This window comes from Eublepharis macularius, chromosome 17 (assembly GCF_028583425.1).
Source record: "Eublepharis macularius isolate TG4126 chromosome 17, MPM_Emac_v1.0, whole genome shotgun sequence".
Classification (NCBI taxonomy): Eukaryota; Metazoa; Chordata; class Lepidosauria; order Squamata; family Eublepharidae; genus Eublepharis; species Eublepharis macularius.
The window spans coordinates 32,518,223-32,537,063 of record NC_072806.1 but is presented as its reverse complement, the minus strand read 5'-3'; the positions used below and the strand labels follow the sequence as shown (position 1 = coordinate 32,537,063).

Genomic DNA, 18,841 nt, shown 5'->3' with positions numbered 1-18,841 from the left:
AAATGATAACTATAACAGATGATATCTGTCATTTATTTGTATCTTGCCTTCCTCAGAACATCTCATGATTCCCCGCACACACACATTTTATCCACACAACTACCTTATCACGGAGGTAAGGTTGAGTGAGTGACTGTCCCAAGGTCTCCCTAGAGAGATTTATCACAGAATGAATTTGAATTCAGGTCTCCCCTGTCCTAATCTGACACTAACCACTACATCACACTGGCTGTTTTATGTACAGGCCCATTCACTGTGTACTCCTGTACGGGTGCAACCACTAGGCAGTATTTTTATAAGTGAGGACCAAGCCATTCATTATTAGTGGGAGGAGGGGAAGGTTTTACCTTCGCTGCAACATTGCCCAGTTGTAGAACTTTCTTTCCATTTCTTGCCCATCTCCACCCCACAAGTGATACCCACTCCATGGAATGGGAGAAAGTCAAGGGACACACCTCTAGATAAGAGACTAAACCATTTTGCCATCCTCAGTCTCTTAAGAATCACACTATTACTGTTCGCTGCATAGTCCCATCTTGGCTTCTGTTTCTTGGTCATGCTGGAGTGGAACAGACTGGAGAGAAACAGAAGAGACTAAGAACATTCTTGGGGGAATGCCCAGTGCCTATTCTACAGGATGCCGCAGGTCCTGTGGATTTGACACACGTCAAGTAGCATCAGCTTATTGTCACACTGAAAGCACTAGTTTCGGAGAACAGCATGGATTTTTCTTTGCCAAAGACTGATTAATACCATCGTATACAGAGCAGGAGCAATGAACAGGCACGCTGAGGCTGCTGAAGTCTATGCAGCATGGAAATCCGCAGCAGCTGACTTGTCACTTGCGTGGTTCTTCCTAACATGAGCTTTTAGATGCCAATGCAGAACAGAAAACAGAATTGGTTGTTTGCTTAATTGCAGCCAGAAGCCTCCAAAAAGAGATTGCTGCAACATTTACACAACTTACTTATGACATCTAAATACCAATCACACAACAAAGAGTAACTCATGTCCATTTTGGAGAGGGGCTTACGCTTGAGAAAAGCTTAGAGATTCTGCTTTGTTGAACTTTAAATTGACTTGAAACAAGTATGGGAATACAGTAAGGCAGAGAAACCTTCCCTTGCTCACCTCTCTTAATTACACCACACCTGCTGGCAGGTGCTAGAGGAGGCCGTGATCTAGTCTCGCCCACACAATAAGGCTCGAATATTCTCTTGAAGTGGTGACAATATGAATTGCAGTAGAAGGCACTTTGCTAAGCTTCCCACCCTCAACATTAAAAGCATGCTAGATCCCAGATCAGGCCGAGGGAACTGGAGTACAACGGGACACAGTGCTGGGGAAAACAGGCCTAATGAAGCCACAGAATTGATACCAGAAGAATCAGTTCTGAAACAATAAGCTTCTACAACAGTGTCTGGAGGCAAACTGTCAAGATACAGTAGAAGATACACCACCCCAAAGACATCTTTACACATGCTTGTGTAGGAGTGGAAGCAGCTGCACAGCACAAGGAAGCTCCCCCACCCCAGCACTGGCAGCTTTAAAAGAGCCACCTCTGGCAACACATGCTATAAGATGTATTTCTCCAGAGCTCCTGAAGGGCACAGACATTTTAGGAATTGAGAAAGTATGCCTACAGTGTGACAGCATGACAGCTCCTCCTGCTTCAGAAACTTGTGCAGCACTTCCCTGCTACAATGGGGACATGACTTCAAAGCAAGCAAAGCTTGTGTATGAATCTGCCAGAGACTTCACCCTAAGCACACTCACTCAAAAATCCATTCTTCAGCTCTCATGACAGATGCACAAGGAAGAAAGACGCACCAGGAGCTGACGTGCTTACACCTTTTGCAGCCCCATCATGGGGCTTCTACGCCTGTCCCCTAGACTACTCACTTGCTGTCAGCGCTGCCATCCATTTTTCTTCAGGTTTATATATGAACTGCTGTTATCTTACTGGTCATACTAGATTTCTCTCATGATCCATATGTTATCATCATAGAACTCAGCACAACACCCACCTCTTAAATCCCATTAAATTCATCCAAGGTTGTCTAGATGCCTCCTAAGCAGCCCCCCTCCCCAATACCACTCTTCTGTTAATCCCCTTTTAGCTTCCCACCATCTGCTGTCACATGAGTAATACTTGGGAGACCAAGCAAGCCAAAAGATATGGCATAACATATGAAAAACATCAGCACCTAAGACACACAAAAAATCTGCTCCAATCTCTCCCTTTCTGCCTGTATTTTCATTGCCATTGGCCTTCTCCTTCCAAGTCCCTATCTCCTGCAAAACTCAGCAAGCCTAACCTATTACACAGGTGCACCTGTCCTAGACATAATTTCTCTCCCCTCCATTCTGGTCCCGAAAACCTTCCAGCACAACTCCCTGCCAGCTTAAAGAGGAGCTACTCAGTTGTCACAAATGACAAAACAGAAACGCTTCGGCCTTGCTGACCTCCCTATTATAGGTCCTCCACATTCATTTGCGCTCCCTCAGGGCCCAACCTGACTACTCCCAACAGTCACATTAATGCACATACACTCCTCCCCCACTCTATTCCAGAACAATCCCTCTTGGTGCCTTCCTCACCTTGGGCAGACTACCACAGATTAATCAATTTTTAAAAAAACAAAAACAAAACAGAAGTTCCAACCATTTCCTTCTCACTCAGGTGCCCCTGCCTCTTCCACCATAAGAAAGGGTTACTCCAGAAACACAACTACATACCCTACCATGACCCCAGCCCTATTTATTGCCCCTCCTGAATTTCTCACCCACATCGCCTTCTCTCACAGCCCTACAATTTTGCCCCTTCTATTCTGCAACACCCTCCCCACTGCAAAGTCCCCCACCTCTCTAAGTTACCACTTCAGCCACCAGCTCTTACTCCACCTCCTTCCCATTAAAACAGGACGCCCACCTGGACAGGTTCAGACAACCATTGGTTGTCCTCACAACTACTCACACCTGCTTCAAATATCCTCAAAAGGCCCCCCTCCCCCCCCAGCTCCAATCACTTTTACTTTACTGCTCCCTTCCAATCCTTAAGTCTCCCCATCCAGCCCTAAATCACCATTCAGGTACCTCCCCCCCCCCCCGCACAGGGCTTGCCAGCTCTAAATGCTTGCTGCCCAACCAGAGGCAGTGTTTCAGCCCCACTTGCCTTCAAGAGAAAGCTCCCCCCACCCCCAGTCCACACACACAACGTCTGAGCCCACCATGCCTCTCCCGCCTCATTCACCTTCAACTCCCCCTGCCCCAAACCTCTCCCCCCCCACCCATCCCTTGAGCTGTCCCCCCTTTTCGCCTCCTTGAGTCACTAACATCCCCCCACAGCCCTTTCAACCCCTCCCTGCTCCTCTCACACGAGGACCCCCTTGACAAAGTGGGCTGTCAGTCATGAAAGCTCACGGGGAGATGAAGCTGTCAGCCCCCCTACACACACACACCCACCCACACACCTTTAACCCCATTCACCTTCACAGCGGAGCCCTCCCCCAGCCCAAAAGCCTCCAGGAAATTCCCTCTATCCTCCTCCCTCTTTAAAGGGGTGAAGGTGAGGGCGGCTGGAGCAGTCAGGAGAACGGAGCCCCCCCCCCGCCCATTCCTCGCCACGCGCACTCCTGCAGCCCCCCGCCTAGAGGCCTCCCCCGGTCTCCTCTCCCCCCTCAGGTGCGGCTCCCCTCAGGCGCTCCCCGACGACCCTCTTCTCAAGGGCCGCCCTGAGGGGCTCCACAGCGCCCCCCCCCTGCCCAGGTTACCTCAGCCGCGGCCCTTCCCTCACCTGGAGATGCTCCTGGAATCGGATGGGCAGGATTTGAGCCATGGCGGCGGAGGCGTTGTTGGGGTTTGAGGGCTCCAGCCCGACGGCGGGGGTCGGGGAGCGGCTCCTCTCCGAGGCAGAAGAAGAGAAAAAGGGGGGAGGGGGAGGAGCGCGCGAGGCGGCCGCCGGTGAGGAGGGAAGGGAAGGCGGGAGCCTCTTAATGGCGGGGCTGGAAGAGACGGCGGGAGGCCCGGGCGAGCGATCCGGAAACGGCCCCCGCTCGGCGGAAGGATACCGCGGCTTCGGCGCTCCTGCAAGGACCGCACACGGAACGGCTCCTTCCGCCGCCTCACCTGCCGCCGAAGAAGCTCGGCGGAGGCGGAAGAATCGCGCGCAAAAACCAAAAGGAAAAAGTAACGCCAAATTAGGTTTCAATGGGAGCGGCGGAAGGATACTTCTCCCAGACGGAACTTTATCTCTCTCGACAACCCCCGCCTCCGCCCGTGGTTAGGCCCTTCTCCTTTTTTTGCCACATCATGCGACCTGGGTGGCTGACGTCACTTCCGTTCCCGACCCACCCGCTCGCCGGGCGCCGTCCCTGTATCACATGATAAGCCGAAGCGGGAGACGGTTATCTGCGGAGGAAGTCCACCTGGGCCCTCCTTTCGGGAGATTTGAAATAGGACCCTTGGAAAGCGAGGACACCTCATGAATCCCGTGGCCGGGAAGGCTAAAGCCGGAAGTTTGTTTGAGGCACTGGAGCTGCAGGTTCGAATCCCAGAGGGTGACACGAAGGCCAAATGACCTTGGGTAGATAACCTTGGATTGGGAACACGGGAGAGTAGAGTAGGGAAACTCACGAGTAGGATGATACACGGTAGAGGAAGCAGACCATGGTGGAAAGCACCACCACGTCTGTTATTTGGCCCCAGCATCTGTCACTTTAAAAAAGATACAAGGCCTGTGAACCTGTTAAGTCACCATAGCAGACAAGAACTGCATCCCTGAATGGACCGAGTCCTGTCCAACTGGGGGTTTGGCCTCAACTTCTGGGTACTGCAAAGGCATACACAGCCTCAAAACATGGAGCTTCCGACAAACGGGAAATCTCTCCCCTAGACTCATGTCTCCCTCTCCAAACAGGGATAACCGTAAGCTTTTAGGAGCGCAATTACATTTATTTGTAAAAAAAACCTTACCATTTAAAAAAGTAAAAGCATTAAACAATAAATAGTATCTAGCAGAATAAAACAGCAAACACATCAAAAAAAACAAATGCAATCACACACACAGACGTTCAACTGTTTTTGACATTCTGTGCCTCCTAGAGAATGAAGACATAATCAGCTAAATGTAGTTCCTTGGCAATAAATAAACTCCATTGCACTCAATAAGACATTTTCATACCTTGGCTCAGACCCTTTGAAATCAGTTCCTCCTTAATAAAGGATGCACAGAATCAGGCTGTAAAAAGCACCCTTTAGATAAAATATGTTCACTGGAAAGACAGACGCATTTAATTTTTCCCTCAAAAATGTAGGGCCAGTGTCTTACTAATAAGCTGAAATTTTTTCTTTGAGACATAATGTTTAAATGTATTATCATTTAATATAGTTGCATCAGCATCCATGGGGTTTTGCAGAGAACAAAATGAAACAGGTCTCTACCCCAAAGGGCTTACAGTCTAGACTTAAATAAGAGGGTCAGAGGATAACAAGGGAGGAATCCAAGCAGATACAGTTGCATACAAATATATACCAAATTTATTAATGTGAGGTTCTTTTAATATGCTACTTCTTTCTCAATCTTTTACTATAATTTAAAGGGCATTAACAGACTTTAAATTAAATATTGTGGGACTTCTTTTTAAAAAATGTATTTGCATGGAAATGCCAAGACTGCTCTCCAGTCCACCCAGAAACATTCCCTACATGGATAACAGAGGCAAACAAAGAGCTCAATTTGAGCTATCACAAATTTATAGCAAATCTGGAAAAAATCCATTTTTAAGAAAAAGGTAATTTACAATTCAAGAGTACTGGTTTCAGAAAAATACTCTGGGGTGTGTCACACACCCTAGCACCATGAAGAAAAAATGTAATGCAGCAGCCTGCCATTTCAAAGGATTGCCCATCCAGGGAAACATTGACAGATGCATAAATGCAGAAAGAAGCATCAATTAATTTGTTTCAAAAATAATTATTTTAAAGTCAGAAAATACATCAGGGTTCGTGGAGGTGACCTTCCCAACAACCCTACCATTTATTTGGTTACCAGTTTCCAGGTTGGTTTTCTTTTTTGAAGAACATGCCTCAATGGGTATTCCAGGGCTCCCTTTCAGAATTACAACCCCTAGAGATCATAGCCATGACAGGCGGACCAAATTTTACTTGCAGCATTGATTGCAAGATGTTTGCAGGAGTCTCAGAAGCTTACTGAGTGCCTTAGGACCTTGCTGTCCCATGAGGACAAAGGGGTGACAGCAAAGATTAATTCATCCAGGCCAGCCTCAGCCCCTCGATCTAGTGGCTATAACCTCAAAGTCCTGTATACAGTGCCACTGCTCCACTCTCCCCCTCTTGAGGTCAAGCAATGGTTCCAGTCTGAAGAATGAGATGGAATAATGGGTCACATCACTTCAGTCTGCAGGTGGGTGATGCTAGGGTTTGAGTATTCCTTTGCATAAGAAACCCCATGCAAATAGAAAGCTAGCACAGCAGGACAAAAAGTTTCACCCTCCCCCCTTGCTTGTTGAGCTGCTTTTCTGTTTGCAGGGAGTTTAACAGACAGAAGCATTCTGAAGGTGACCTTCCACCTGCAGGCCATCCTTCCACTTCATTTCCCCTGCCTATGTGACCCAGGCCTCAGATGTGCCTGCATTCTGGCTTCCTCTTTCTGAAACTTTCACTTCTGGCTCTGGGGCACATAGCTGGCTGCCACCTATTGTGCAGCATCCAACCAGAGGAATTCCTTGCAGAGGTGTCTCAGTCTTGCACACAGAACGCCAAGTTGTCGACAGCAGATACCTCAAAGTCACCTCCTGTACTGGTTCTGTGCCCAAGAGGATCACAAGACCAGAACACAGTCACCCACGTCTATGGAGAAATCAGATGATGGTCCTGGCACCTTATGGTTTTTAACTGTTGAATCTCTATTCTAAGCACTCCAACAGGGGCACAGAGACTCCTAGCTTGTTTCCTTCCAAATGGCATCCGAACCCTGCATCCTCTGTCGCTTCCTCTCCAGGTACCGCGTCCGAGCATCCAGTATCGACTGGTCATCGTTTCTCCTCTCCATCTTCTTTGATTCGTTTCTTGTACTTTCTAGAGGCAAAAAACCTCCCATCAAAAGTCAACACTACAAAATGAAGCAACGGCATTTAGAAAGTCAAATTTTTGTCATGCAGTTGCCACCTCATGCTCCCCCTCCTCCTACACTGGGCAGAAGGAGGGGGGGAAGTGCACCTCTCCTCCCCCCAGCCCCCACCCAGACTTCCCATTCTCTTTTCCAGCCCTGGGGCCCCAGGCCCGCCCCACTTCCTGTGGAGCTATAGCATTCTGACAGCCTTTGGCATTTCACTCAAGACACTAGACCTCATGATCCTACTACAGTCCAGTCTCCATTTTCATTCCAGGTCTTCCTCAGAGCAAGGTCACCCAGTAGGCTTCAAGCGGAGGAGTGGGGAATCAAACTTGGCTCTCCAGGTTAGAGTCTCATGCTCTTAACCCGTACACCAAACTGATTAGCCAGTTTACTCCTAGGTGTAGGGATGATGGAAGTCCCAGCATGCTTTGCTCACCATTTTGTCTCATGAGGTCCTCTTTCTGCTTCCAGTGGGCCAGCTCGCCCTCGGTCACTTCCTCCCGCGCCATGCTGCTCAGCTCATAAGCATCGATTTGGTGGAGCCTGGGCAGCAAGTCCTTTACCCACTCATAGCGGACAGGACACACCGTCCTCACATAAACCTTGGAGGTCACAAGGACATCATGGAAGATGATCCACTCCAGCTGGGCTTCCTGATCACGAAGCTTAAAATAAAGAGCAACACACATTTAGAGCCATCAGGTTGCTGACTTATTTTATTTATTTATATATATCATATTTGTATTCCGCCCTTCCCGCGAGCAGGCTCAGGGCGGATAACAACATTAAGAACATTTAAAATTCCATAGTAAAACATCATACAAAAATATCACACAAAATAGCAGCACTCTTTTTCCTGATGGCGGCAATACAATTAATAACAAATAATACAACAGTACAACTGAATATAGCAGCAGCTTAAGGACAGAGGTGGGCAGCTTTCACAGGGAGGGGGGTAGATGTTGTATCCTCCAGCCAGCGGAGGCCCAGCCTCAGCCATAAGCCTGGCGGAACAACTCTGTCTCACAGGCCAGGCGGAAAGATAGTAGATCCTGCCGGGACCTGGTCTCGGTAGACAGAGCATTCCACCAGGCAGGAGCCAGGACTGAGAAAGCTCTGGCTCTAGGCGAGGCCAGGTGGGCCTCCCTGGAGGCAGGGACTGATAACAATTGCTTTCCTCTGTCAATTGCTTGACAGAAGATCAGCACAGCGAGACGCAGAAAGGTGCATCATACTGAAAACTGTACTGCTATATGCAGGGCTGTTTTACAAAAGTTGGTCTCCATGCTTCCGAAGAATCCATGTCTACTTGTCTATCAAGAAATCTTTGTGTCCCCGTGGAATCTCTGGGTGCTGCTCAGGATCCTGGGACATGTTCTAGGATTCACACAGATCCTGGAACTGCGGAGCCTCACTTGAACTGAGTGTGTGCCCTAGAATGGATCCTACCCTCTTTACACTGCACAGGGAAGATCTGGCTTGGTAGGGCCAACTACCATACAGCGAAACTTGTCCACTATGCCCAACCTCCTCACTGGAGAACCCGTGGTGAACTTCCAAGGAACCCTCAAGTTCCTGCAGAGCAGAATTTGGAAACTGCTGCTGTAAGCTGTAGAGAGGTGCTGGGGGTTGAACCAGGGCAAGGACTGAACCTAGAAACTTGTGGATGCAAAGGAGATGTTATAACACTGAGCTGTGCCCCACCTGCAAGTTAAGATTCTTATTGGATAAGAGTCCAACAAGTGTGCTCAATGGCTTCTCTTTTCTTCTAAAAGGGCCAGCCATTCAACTCCCAACTATTAACCGAAGAAGGAATCTTACCGCAGATGAAGGATGAACGTAGACTGTACTGCCATGGCCATCCATGGTGCAGAACGACTTCCCTATGGACCTAGAAGGAGATGCAAAACGAGACCATTAGAGCCACTTTCTAAGCCTGCCCACATCCCAGCCTGAAAGCGTGACCACCCCCTGCTGACCACTCCCATTTGGGGCACAGTCCAATCATGTGCCCTGCCAATGATGCGCCCTTACCTTCGGGCAACATTGGCAAAATATCCTGCGCACAGGCATTGTCTCAAGATCTCATTTCTGGAGCCGTCAAAACGTTCTTTTGGAAAGTCTGGACGCTAGGAAGAAAATGCGCAGGTCAACGTCTTTTTAAAAAATTAAGGAAGAAGAGTTTGCTTTGCTGGATCCCACCAAGGGCCCAGTTAGCCCAAGAACGGCCAGCGTGACGCCTCTCGAGCTCCGAAGCAGGGCATGAAGGGCTCAGGTGCTTCAAAATATGGAAGTTCCATCTACCTATCACGACCCATCGCCACTGACAGGCTCCGTGAATCTCTCTAATCCAAATCTAGTCTTGTAGTCATTACCGCATCCATCCCCCCCCTGTAAGAGCTGCTGGTCATTTCATGCCCCCAAATCCCTTTTCTATCCCTCTGTTATATATCCTGCTTTTCCTAAAGGAGCTCAAGGCAGCAAGCGCGTTTCTCCCCTCCTCCATTTTACCCTTACAATAACCCTGTGAAGTCGGTTAAGCTCACAGAGAGCGACCAGCCCAAGGCCACCCAGCGAGCGTCGTGTCCAGGCGGAGATTTGAACCCAGATCTCTCCCAGCCCTAACACCAGAGAAGCCCTCCAGGCAAGGCTAATGAAGGCATACTCATTGTTTACCATACCAGGCTGGTCAAACAAAGTGATGAGAGTGGAGATTCTGGAGGTCTGATTTTTTTAAAAAAATAGCCCTAGGTAAGAACACAGTTGGACACAGTCTAAGGAACAAACGTTGTGGTCCTCAAAGGGGCAAATATTTTCTCACCTGCTTAAGTTTACCCGCAATTTCCTGAAGCTGCTGTTCCACATTGAATGCTAGTTTCAAAGCTCTCCAGTGGATCCAGTTTTCCTGACACCACCCTGAAGGCGATTGGCTGAGTAGAAGCAACGCAATATGAGAAACATTGCAAAGACAGTCTTTAAAATGGAAAAGCTGCCCCTTGCCTCTTATTGCACACCAAGGCAGCAAAGTAAGGGAGAATGTAATGTGCCAAAATGAGGCTATGTGGGTTAGGCTTAGGGAGTTGCCCCCAACAATGATATCTGGCGTTCAGATTGAGTTTGTGGTGCAGTGTCCAAACCAGTTTCCACGTATATTGTTGCCATCTTTACAACAACAACCCTGCAAGGTAGGCCAGCATAATTTTTCTCCTTGAATGGGAGATAGGGAGGGGGCCTGGGATAGAAACGGGGGCTTGCCTAAGGCCATCTGAGGAGGCAAAAGTGAGATTTCAACTGGGGAAGACACCCCCAACTCATTTCATTAGGCACAAGGCCATGGCACGTCTTGGAAGAGCCAGGTGCTTGGGGGGCGGGGGTTTACACCTGTTTTACCCATGCAGCGAAATGAGGTTTTAGAATGGGCTATACCACTTCAAACAGCAGGGAAGGGGGACAGGTAAAATATGTAATGTGTCTTTGTATGAAAACTTCCTGCAAATACAAAATTAGCAAATCAAGGTGAAAGATTCGAAAGATACCCTTTGTATTCTGTGCTAGTTCTTCCAATTACCTGGAACTACAGGGGAAGGGCATGGAATAATGGAATTCCTCACCTGCCGTCTGAAATGGTACGGTCCATTCTACTACTGCATTCTGCTTGCAGGTGTAGACCCAATGTTAAGAATTCCTTGACTTGTGAATTTAAATTTGCTGGGCAACCACAGGAGATGGCACAGCCGACTCTTATCTTCTTGCGTTGTCTTTTTAAAGAAACCAGCTTCTCCCTTACACCTCTTCCCGCTAAACAGCCTGGGATGCTGCTTCCTCCAATCTCGTTTCCCGTCCCCTTTCTCCTCTCCCTGAATGTCTGTTTCTCAGAAGGGGAAGGGGCCAAAGAGATGGGGGAATTTAAGCTGGCAGTGCCCCTGTAAAGGGACGGTAGGTTTGGTTTACTGGGCTGTTCTTGGCTCAGAGACTGCCAGTTGCTGACGCCTAAGCAACAGGGCATCCATGCTGGGCAGGAAGATTTGTGGAGCCAGAGACATCTATTCAGTGGGAGTAGGTGTGTACAGGAGGAAGGCCAAGTTTTAAAAGACAGATCAAGAGACCAAAGGGTGTTAACGCCATCAGCAACCACAAATCCTTTAGCCACTGCTACAGGAAAGCCGGAAGAACAGGAAAATCAAGAAAATCCGCAAGAGTAATTATGTCAAGCTTTTAAAAAAAATATAGTTCAAGCCAGTGATTTCTCTATCAGAAACACTAGAAAGGCTTTCACAACTGCTTTGAAACAAAGAACTGGAAGTTAAAGTCCCCTCTTTATATAGGTCATAACTAGGCTTCAAATCCAAAGTGCTTTTCCTCCCTGGCTCTTCTCCCACTGTTTGCACTCACAAGCAAAAAGTCGACAGACACTTTTCAGTGCGCTGGTATTGGGTTACTCCACTGACTGAGGGCCGTGTAAGGATCCACGGTTTGCAATCGCATGTCCTGTGCTTTATCACACAGATGCAATTTCGGCCGAACCCCGAAACGGTTATCAGAATAGGACCCTTTCCCCGGTTGCCTCTGGGAAGCTATCGAGCAAGGTGTGATGGCCCTATTCCTCCCTGGATTTGCCCCTTCCCATCCAGCAAGTGGTATCTGCAGGCATACAGCCTCTGAACATGGAGGTTCCATTTAACTATGGTTATCTAACAATTGTCAACAGATAACTTGATGAATTTGTCCAACCATCCCATATAAAGTAGTGAATGCCTTATGGCAACAAATTCCACGTGCACAATGTCGGTACTGGAGCTAAGCCAGAGTCGGCAGCTTCACAGAACCAGGTGAAGCACTCTTGGGTCCTGACCCCTTCTGAACTCAACTGCAGGACCAGCCTCTGGGTATTTGCGGCAGTGCCACCAAAGAGCAAACCCCACCCTTGCCATGGAACCAGGCACTCCCGGCCAGAGTCCCAGTGCAAGACTCCGGGCATCTTAAAAAGTATTAAACTCTCTTCCAGTGGATGTCACCCACTGCCTGTTCAGCTGCCAGGTCAGTACCTCGCCTTGCACTGTTCAAAGATGTTCAGAAGTGTTGCAAAGTCATTGCATCCCCCTGCTTGCGAAGACAGCTCCTGGTGCCGGAGCTCAGCTTCCTCCCGTCTCTGCGGATCTCCTGAAGAAATACAAAGAACAGAGACCATTTCTTTTCAGTGTCACGTTCTTGGATCATCATCATCTTTATTACAGTACCAAGACCGATATACAAAAATTATGTTACCAAACCACCTATCAATAAAAAGAAAAACCATCAGTTTTTTAAAAAACTTTTAAAATACATTCCATGCTGTTTAAAAGTCATTGTACAGAATCTGGCTCCTTGCCATGTGATCATGTGGTTTTTATCGGCTAAGAGCCGGCACAGCTTCGCTTTATTTGTAGTTATATGACTGGGAATCCTGTCTAATAGTGAAGTAATAATTTTTAAACGAGCCTCTCCATAAAATGGGCAACTGAAGAACATGTGCTCTGCAGACTCTACCTCTCCCAAAGGGCACAGACATAGCCTTTCTGCATAGGGGATTTTGTTGCACCTACCCTCAACGACCGCTGATGGAAAAGCAGAACACCTGGCCAAAGAAAATGCCCTTCTGAAATTATTTACTTCCACAGAGGCCAGATACTTGGCTGGCTCAAGAGTCACATTTTTGGATCTCATTTCTGTCCCTCCTACGAAACAGTGAATGATGACCCTTGCAGGGAGATGCAAAAAGGCAAGGACTGCACATCCTTTTGCCCCTTACAATGCAGGGGGCCAACTTATGGCATGGGTGTTGCAGGTGACAACTGACGACGGGGCTCAGTGACATGCTTGGGCAAGAGCAAGAGGGGCTTGCCTTTTGGCAGGGTTGAGCCTGAGCTTTTGACTGACTCTGGTGCCCTGCACCATTCTCCAGCTAAAGAAAAAAAAACCAGTCTGGTGCGCTCTTACTGTGGGGCTGCCCTGAAAGGGAACTTGGAATCTTCCACTTGTGCATAACGCAGTAACCGGCCACTTGATTGGGGCAGGATGTTACACGCACATGAAACACCATTTCTGCAAGAGTTGCCAATGGCTGCTGGTTGGTTTCCAGACACAACTCGACTAGTTTTAACCTTCTAAGCTCTTCATAAACCAGGAGCAGATCAGTGAAGGACTGCCTCTCCCTGCACATGCCCACTTGCTAGCTTAGGCTGGCTCGACATCTTCTGCCAGAGGTCCCTTTATTTCAGGAGGTATGCTTGACCTCAGTGTGGTCTATGGGCTCCTGTGTGGTGGCCCCAGCCTTTGAAACTGTTTGCCAGAAGAGGTGTGTCAGTCACCTTTTCTTGCAAGCTTTGGGCAATTAAGGAAAGCTACTCTGTTTCTTCAAGGCTTTGACAGATCACCAGCGGTCTGATGTACTTTTATAGACGGGACGTGTGATTCTAGAGTAAAGAATCTGTGATTGATTTGGGGAGGGAGATATATCTTTGGGCATTCTCTTTGGGGGGGGGTGAGACAATGGTATTTTATGATGCAATTATTTTATGGCTTTGTTCATTGTCAGCTGCTTCATGTTTTGGAGAAGCATGGGTTTGGCACACCTGCAAAACAGGAAGGGGACGAACACGAGGCACACCCACTAGGTTTCAGAGCTGTTTTCCAGTTAAGGACTACAAAGGAGCTACAAAGGAGCCTTCGCTTCCCCAACAGCCACTTATAACAAAGCAATTCTCTGTTCCTGAAATCAAGAGAATCAGTGTGGTGTAGTAGTTAGAGACAGACTAGGCTCTGGGAGACCAAGGTTCAAATCCCTCCTCTGCCATGGGTGATCACTGGGTGACCTTGGGTCAGTCAGACAGTATCTCTGCATGAGATGCTTGGTGCGTGTTTGTCAAGTGTAGAGACACACAATGGTAGCCAGGAGGCACAGTTTAAAAAGACAGAGCTGGCAGAGATCATCCCTCAGAGGGTTTGTTAATTTCATCTTCACCTCCACAAAGGCTCTGTCAATTTCACATTTCCATTCTAAAACTACCACAGGACAGCTAGGAATGGAAATGGGCTGGATCTGGAGAGGTTATAATGGGCTGAAGTTTCCCTTCTGGCATTTCACAGCCCCTTCACACAGCTCCAGTGTATAGCAAAGCCTTTGCCCTGCCGCCGGCTCTGTCTTTTTAAACTACCCTTCCTGGCTAACATGGCATCTCCCGACACGTGTTCCTCACATGTCAGATGTCTCATGTAGAGAGACTCATACTCTCAGCCAAATCTATTTCACAGGGTTAAAATGGAGGAGCAGAAAACAATGTAAGCCACTTTGAGTCCTCATTGGGGAAAAACTGAATAAATACATAATAAATACATAAAGCCTCTGGTCTGTTGTCTTTTACTTTCACCGCCCGGTCACGTACTCTTGCTGTGCATCCCTAAGCAGAGTTGTATCCTTCTAAGTCCTTTGAAGTCAATGGGCTTAGAAAGGCACAACTCTGTTTAGGATGGCACTGCCAGTAATTCAGCTCAAAACTCCTCACCACAACTTCTCTCTACCCACTCACAAGCTTCTCTTTGGCATTTTATGGGCTCTTTACCCCTTCCACAACACGGTCGCCATGAAAAGCAACAGTACAACAATATTTTATGTGAGCCAAGTTTTATATGCCTCTTGCAGTACCTTTTTGTGAAAGGAAAGAAGATTTTTGTACTGTAAAATATGCATTCCGATGCACGGGACCTGGCCACAAAGACTTGGCTTTTAAGTCAGAATGGAGCTAAGTAACTTGTTTTCCCACAAAGCGCTGAGCCCCTGCCGAATGCCTTTCTGCCTCCATTCATCTGCCGCAACGCAGCCCCCAAAACATAAGTTTTTAGGGGGAAAGGGTTCCGAGAGGCTCAGTTTCGGGTAGCTGAGAGCTGATAAATGATTAAGAAATTCCCCCTCTCTCTTTCAAAGTAAGAACGGCCTGCCAAAAAGTCCAGTTAATGTGTGACAGAGATAACTGGGCACCACCAAAGAATGCAGGCAGAAAGGGACAAAGGTCGTTTCGACAACAATCGTTCTGTGGTTCAAGCAGATCTATCTGAGGCTGCCTTATGTGGAGTCCGACTGTGAGATGGTCTCACTGAGCCTCGTCTTCTCCGAGTCACGGACTGTGTCGGGGTCTCAAGCAGAGAATGACCTTTCTCTGCACCTGCCAGATGATACCCAGGAACCGAACCTCAGACCTTCTGTGTGCCGTGCCTGTGCTCGACTCCTCTCATCTGCCGCAGCACTCTTCAGATTTAGGGCCAAAGTACACAGGGCGAAAAATACCGGCGATCCTGATCTCCCGTCACTTCAAAAGGGGCTAAAAGTATCCACTGGCAAGTCAGATCCAGACCAGAGCCCTGGCGCAGCAGCAATCCTTTCCCCGGGGCTGTATAACCCCTCCCTCCCAATCATAACTGATCCTTCTGCAGTTTCTACGAAAGAAGGAGACTAAAACCAGAGGAGACATGGGGGGGGTTCCCGTGATCCAAACTCCCCATTTCTTTTTTAAGCTCCATGTCCTGGTGGTACAGGGGCCCCATCTTGATCCTTGGGCCTGCTTTAGTTTAAGAAAGCAGCCCAGGGAAGGTTTAGCACCCTCCTCCCCTGCTGACAGTCAGAATCAGCCCCCTGCCACACGTCTGATTAACTGAATTCATACAAAACGCTGTGAACACCTATCATGGAACTCCCAGCATCTTATCTCGTTTGTTCCTTAGTAACAATGCAATGAGTTGAGCATTATGCGATTCCCAAGATTTCAGGCACGGAGGCAACCCCTTGTCTGGTCACCTGCTGCTAGTAAGAATCGCCTCCAGTTGAGCAGGTAGAGGAGGTTTTAGCAATTACAAGAAAAAACACTGTTTGCCCCCCCTTTAGGCTGTCAATGTACCCCCAACTCCCCACCTGCGCAGCGGCACAACACACTCAAAAGCTGCAGCATGAACCCCTGGCTACAGCAATAAGGGAAAATGTAAACGTACAAGGTATTAATATTGGTACGCATTCCTTTAAATTATGTTTGCTGACGATATGTTAATTTATATTACAAAGCCATTATCTTCAATATATCATCTTCAATTTTTGCTTTCTGAATTCGGCTTAATTTCAGGACTGGTGGTTAATCAATCTAAATCACAGATTCTTCCAGTTAACATAAAAAAACCCACAGAGGAGCAAGTCACTCAAAAATACAAATTCCATTGGTCATCGAAACAAATTTCTTATTTGGGCATCGTAATTCCTTCGGATATCAATCATCTGAGCTTAAATCACTTTAAAATTATAGAAAAAATTAAGTCAGATTGCCATAAATGGAACAAATTAAGGCAATGCCTACAGAAATCTTGGAAGCCAGGGCAAGCAGGAAACCAAGCATTTGGAGGAGGGGGACCAGCATCTCACAGCTGCTAAGCACAACCCCCACCTGTTACCATTACCTGGTCGAATGAAAACTTTTTCTACTGACAACATGGCGGCAATTGGGAGGAGCAGGTCTTCGCAGCCCAGAGAAATGGACTTTAGAACAGCACAAGTTAAGGTTGGAGGGAGGGGAAATTGCACCATGAACTCGCCAAGTTTGGTCACATGGCCTCTCCTAAGAAAGGAAAAATATATTATTTTTCCATTGGTGGCCCTATGGCAGCCCAACCTCGTTCGTTCGTTCGTTCGTTCACATTCTGCCTTTCCATGTGGTTCAAGGCCACTTACAATGGTTAAAAAACGTTTCCAAATCAAACCAAAATAAAATAACTAAATACCAAGTCTTTCCCTCTCTCCCCGCATTAAGACATCTACCATTCACTCCCATCCAGAAGTTCTGGCAAACAAGAAAGCCTTACAGAATCTCCTGAAGATCTCCAAGGAGGTCTCACCTCCTCAGGAAGCCCATTCCACAGAGCAAGAGCCACGATGGAAAGAGCCCAGGTTCCAACTGATGCCAGACGGACCTCCCTGTGTAGTGGGACAGCCAACAAATGGCTGCCTGGTTGGCACACAGGGAAATATGGAGGGAGCCAGTACTTCAAATATGCGGGTCCCAAGTCGTGAAGGGTTTTAAAGGGAATGACCAGTAGTTTGAATTAAACCCAGAAATGAACTTGCAGTGGAGTTTCCTAAGTTTTAGCCCTAGCGTTGGCGTTTCATAAGTGCACGCTTCGCCCCTTGGGGTGTCCCAGCATGATGACATGAGAGCGGTTAAGATAGAACTCTGCCCACTTCTAGCACGACTTTGCAGAATGAGGTCCTTGCAACGAGACTGACAGTGAACCGCTGCATACCGCTCAGAAGCCAGGATTGCATGCCTGGTTAGGAAAGTACCTTTATCCGGAATCCACCACCACCACCGCTCACGTTACAGGATGTGTGTGCACTCTCCACTCCGTCAGACGTCAGCCGTGAGCTCCTCGCTAAGAACTCAATTCCCAAGTATTTGGGGCCCGGTTTAGACCAGGACTGGGGTAGGCAGAAGAAAGGACTTCAAGTCTTCTCCTTGCACCATTTCCCCAACCTGAAATGGCCCCAGGAACACTATTTGCCCCATTGGGGAAACTTCTTATGTTTGCCATCTGTACATGTGCAGCCCCTCCAAAGAGCAAACAGCACCCCCCCAGGCCACTTCAGATAAGGAAAACAACACAGAGAGGACAGTTTAAGCCCCCCGTAATCCCAAACCAAATGGGAGTTCCCAACAGGGAATTTGCAGCTGATGTCTGACGGAAAGTCCTTGGGATGGACCCAAGGAGGACATGTGCAAAATATAACATGTTTTTAGGCCCACGGGCTCTTAAATTTACCTGTCAATGGCACTGCATTGATAAAGCTGCTTCAGGGCTTCTAGGATGCGTCTCTCTTCTGGACGGTCCAAATATGGAAACCTATGTAGGAAAAAAACATGTGATCATTGAGGCTCGTACAAGACCCCACTGCAGGAATACTGCCCAGTGTCAACCTACAGATGATCTAAGTTTTTCTGTAGCATCCTGGGGGTGGGTAAGGGAAGTGGTACAAAGGCCCATGTCGGACATTTTAGCTGGGTCACCAGAAATAATTTTTAAAGCTGTGAAGATCAGAACCTTAAACTTCCCTAAAATTCAAGTTGGGTTTTTTTGGGAGATACGTAGAAGCTCTTGGGTGAGTCTTTCAGTGAATTAACAAAACCAAGCAAAGAATACTAGAGAAACCCCAAAAACTTTTAATAGCCTTTGTGGGCTGAAATATCCAGACAAATTTCCCAGGAATTCGACTAATCAGCCTACAGAGCTGTTCAGGGAACCTCAAACATGTGGTTCTGTTGCCATATAGTGTACCTGCCACAGAGTAGCATATAAAGCCTTGCCACAGATGTTAAAAATATGCTTAAGCCATATTAGCTATATTATGGCCACCTTGAATGCGTCTCCAGTTTCTGACACACTGTCCTTGCATGTGACTAAAAGGCTGGTAAATTCCAGATGTACAAACAAGCATGTTTCGAGATATGACCTGAGGCAGCAACCATTCATACAACCAGGATGCCTGAATGCTACAGATTTCAAGAGTGAGCATGAGCAGAACTGCATCCGCGGCTAGACCAGTTGTCTGCTATATTCCCTTAATGCCCGTTTCGAATGGGTTCTTCCCAATCCAAGGTGTGCCTTTTCACTTTTTTCTTGACGGCACACAATTGT

The 18,841-nt window shown here is 47.7% G+C and overlaps 2 protein-coding genes across 3 annotated transcripts in view; both read right to left on the bottom strand.

The window, feature by feature from the left end:
• Window positions 1-4,265, bottom strand: part of CLTC (clathrin heavy chain) — a 76,191-nt gene extending 71,926 nt beyond the window's left edge. The window contains exon 1 of the mRNA XM_055001695.1: window positions 3,797-4,265. Within this exon, the coding sequence (XP_054857670.1) occupies window positions 3,797-3,838 (42 nt within the window). The 5' untranslated portion in view covers window positions 3,839-4,265. The remainder of the gene's footprint in view (window positions 1-3,796) is intronic.
• Window positions 4,266-5,021: 756 nt separating this feature from the next.
• Window positions 5,022-18,841, bottom strand: part of DHX40 (DEAH-box helicase 40) — a 39,890-nt gene continuing 26,070 nt past the window's right edge. For both annotated transcript variants that reach the window (XM_055001734.1, XM_055001733.1), the window contains exons 11-18: window positions 17,969-18,049; window positions 16,613-16,770; window positions 12,184-12,298; window positions 9,960-10,068; window positions 9,173-9,267; window positions 8,960-9,029; window positions 7,575-7,803; window positions 5,022-7,098 (exon numbers count right to left, since the gene is read on the bottom strand). In XM_055001734.1, the coding sequence (XP_054857709.1) occupies window positions 6,962-7,098; window positions 7,575-7,803; window positions 8,960-9,029; window positions 9,173-9,267; window positions 9,960-10,068; window positions 12,184-12,298; window positions 16,613-16,770; window positions 17,969-18,049 (994 nt within the window). In that variant the 3' untranslated portion in view covers window positions 5,022-6,961. The remainder of the gene's footprint in view (window positions 7,099-7,574; window positions 7,804-8,959; window positions 9,030-9,172; window positions 9,268-9,959; window positions 10,069-12,183; window positions 12,299-16,612; window positions 16,771-17,968; window positions 18,050-18,841) is intronic.